The sequence below is a fragment of the Bactrocera dorsalis genome, chromosome 4 (assembly GCF_023373825.1).
Source record: "Bactrocera dorsalis isolate Fly_Bdor chromosome 4, ASM2337382v1, whole genome shotgun sequence".
Classification (NCBI taxonomy): Eukaryota; Metazoa; Arthropoda; class Insecta; order Diptera; family Tephritidae; genus Bactrocera; species Bactrocera dorsalis.
Window position 1 is genome coordinate 20,776,035 of NC_064306.1, and position 1,854 is coordinate 20,777,888.

General features: G+C 34.1%; 1 protein-coding gene across 1 annotated transcript; it reads right to left on the reverse strand.

Moving 5' to 3' along the window:
* Positions 1 to 1,357, reverse strand: LOC125778212 (uncharacterized). Its single transcript, XM_049454839.1, has 4 exons — positions 1,090 to 1,357; positions 776 to 1,025; positions 552 to 705; positions 1 to 475 (listed from the first exon to the last, which is right to left on the reverse strand). Exons 2-4 carry the CDS (start codon positions 1,013 to 1,015, stop codon positions 339 to 341), a joined length of 531 nt encoding a protein of 176 aa, XP_049310796.1. The 5' UTR covers positions 1,016 to 1,025; positions 1,090 to 1,357; the 3' UTR covers positions 1 to 338.
* Between the last annotated feature and the right edge of the window lie 497 nt (positions 1,358 to 1,854).

Consider the following 1,854-nt stretch of genomic DNA (forward strand, 5'->3'; position numbering starts at 1 on the left):
AGAGTTGGAAAAACCATCTTCTCTGTACATTTACGCACCGGAACAGAAACCAAAAAATTTTGTTTATCAAGCTGCGTTACATTGAAGAAAAATATAGACAAATAGCAAATAAATGATTATCAATAAAATATGAATTTTTGTCTTTTCATTTCAAAACACATAATTTCGCGCAGGACAACGGCTGCGGGGTCAGCTAGTGTATATATAAAATGATCAAAGGTTGAAAACGTTAAATATACATACATGTATGTATACAGTCGGGTAACTGGCGGAAAGAACCGGGATGCTGCCAAAGCGGAGATGTTGGTCGCTACTCATTTAGCCATTATGGTTTTCTTTTAATTTTGTGACTGAGTCTCTTTTCGTTTTTTTTCCAAGCAACGAGACTTGAAGAAACGGCCTTTGGCGAGCTTGATACTTTTTTGAATTTGGTGAATATACTCCGATTCGGTGAAGCCTTCAACTTTCACACATTCTACAAAAAAAGTTGAAAGAGTATGTTTATAAATTTGAAGCTATGTCCTTCAATGTTAAAAACATGAAAAACTTACCAAATAGTAACGCATTAAAGTGCGTAAATTCCTTCAAAGATTTTTTACCCTTCACACCAAAGTAATTGTATTCCAGCAACAATTCAACTGCTATAATTTTATGCAGTGACTTTTCAATTGCATTGTGACCTAGCAGGTCTTGTATTATAGGCATCTGCAATAAAAAATTTTGATTTTTGAATTAAAATGTGACACTAAAGTGTAGTATTTTTAAATAAACTCACATATTTTTCCTTGTTTCCTTCCAATTCTGTGTCAAGATCTTTTAATGCTTCATCCGTTTTTAATGGAAATTTATTGGTAGATTTGCGCCTGCAACTCATTGCATTTATGAGAGCATTATTTGTTGACTGCACGGTGGTTAATTTTCGCAATAGCTCATTTGTGGTGTCAACTTGTTTCGTCAATTTCTCTATATGTTGTTGCATTTCGTCAACTTTTTTTCTAGATTGGCGATTTTGCATGAACAAGAATCTGAAAACATAAGTTAAACATATCATGTAGTGAAATATCTACTTTTCGCATCAAAAGAACTTACTTTCGTTTTCGTAATTTTCCACAACCGATTTCACGCTAAAAGACTTCAGCCCGTGGTAACTCATCTTATAGGTCCTTGCTGTGAATAATCGGTAAAAATACAAATTGATTATTGTAAGGCAGGCACATTAATTTGTATAAAATAAGTTGGACATCATAGATTTGCTCCGCTTCTTCGGTGTCAATGTTAGCTATGAAAACGCCCAGATCTTCCATCGATTTCAATGGTTCCGTAAATAGATTACAGCAGTTTTTCAAAACTTTTCCATGCATATAAACCTTGTCATCTTTCTTCGATAATCCTATAATTTGTATTGCCATACCTGCTTTGAGGTAGCAAAAATTATCCGGTAATTTATCGCTGATATTAAAATCGTTTCCACAAAATCGAATAACCTTTCCACATCTATTGACTTTTGGACCCACATATCTGTCTTTTAAAAACACGTTTTCATATTGGTATCTGTTATTTATTTGTTGTAATGTTTCTCGGGGTCTTTTGGCGAATCGCTTTAGGGTTTGCAAGAAATTTTCGAAAGCATATGCTGAGAATGAATTAAGAAAACCGCACGATTGAACGGAATCCACCAAATGCAGCACTGAATGTACATTGTAACTGACTTTTTCTTCTCCATAAAAGGTTGGGAAAAGGTGCACGAAGTAATTAAGCATTTGCTTTATTTCTTCTAAATTGTTTTGATAGGTTTTTTGTGACGAAAGCAATGCGTATGCACAGTGCAACAAAGAAAAGTGATAATAAATACCG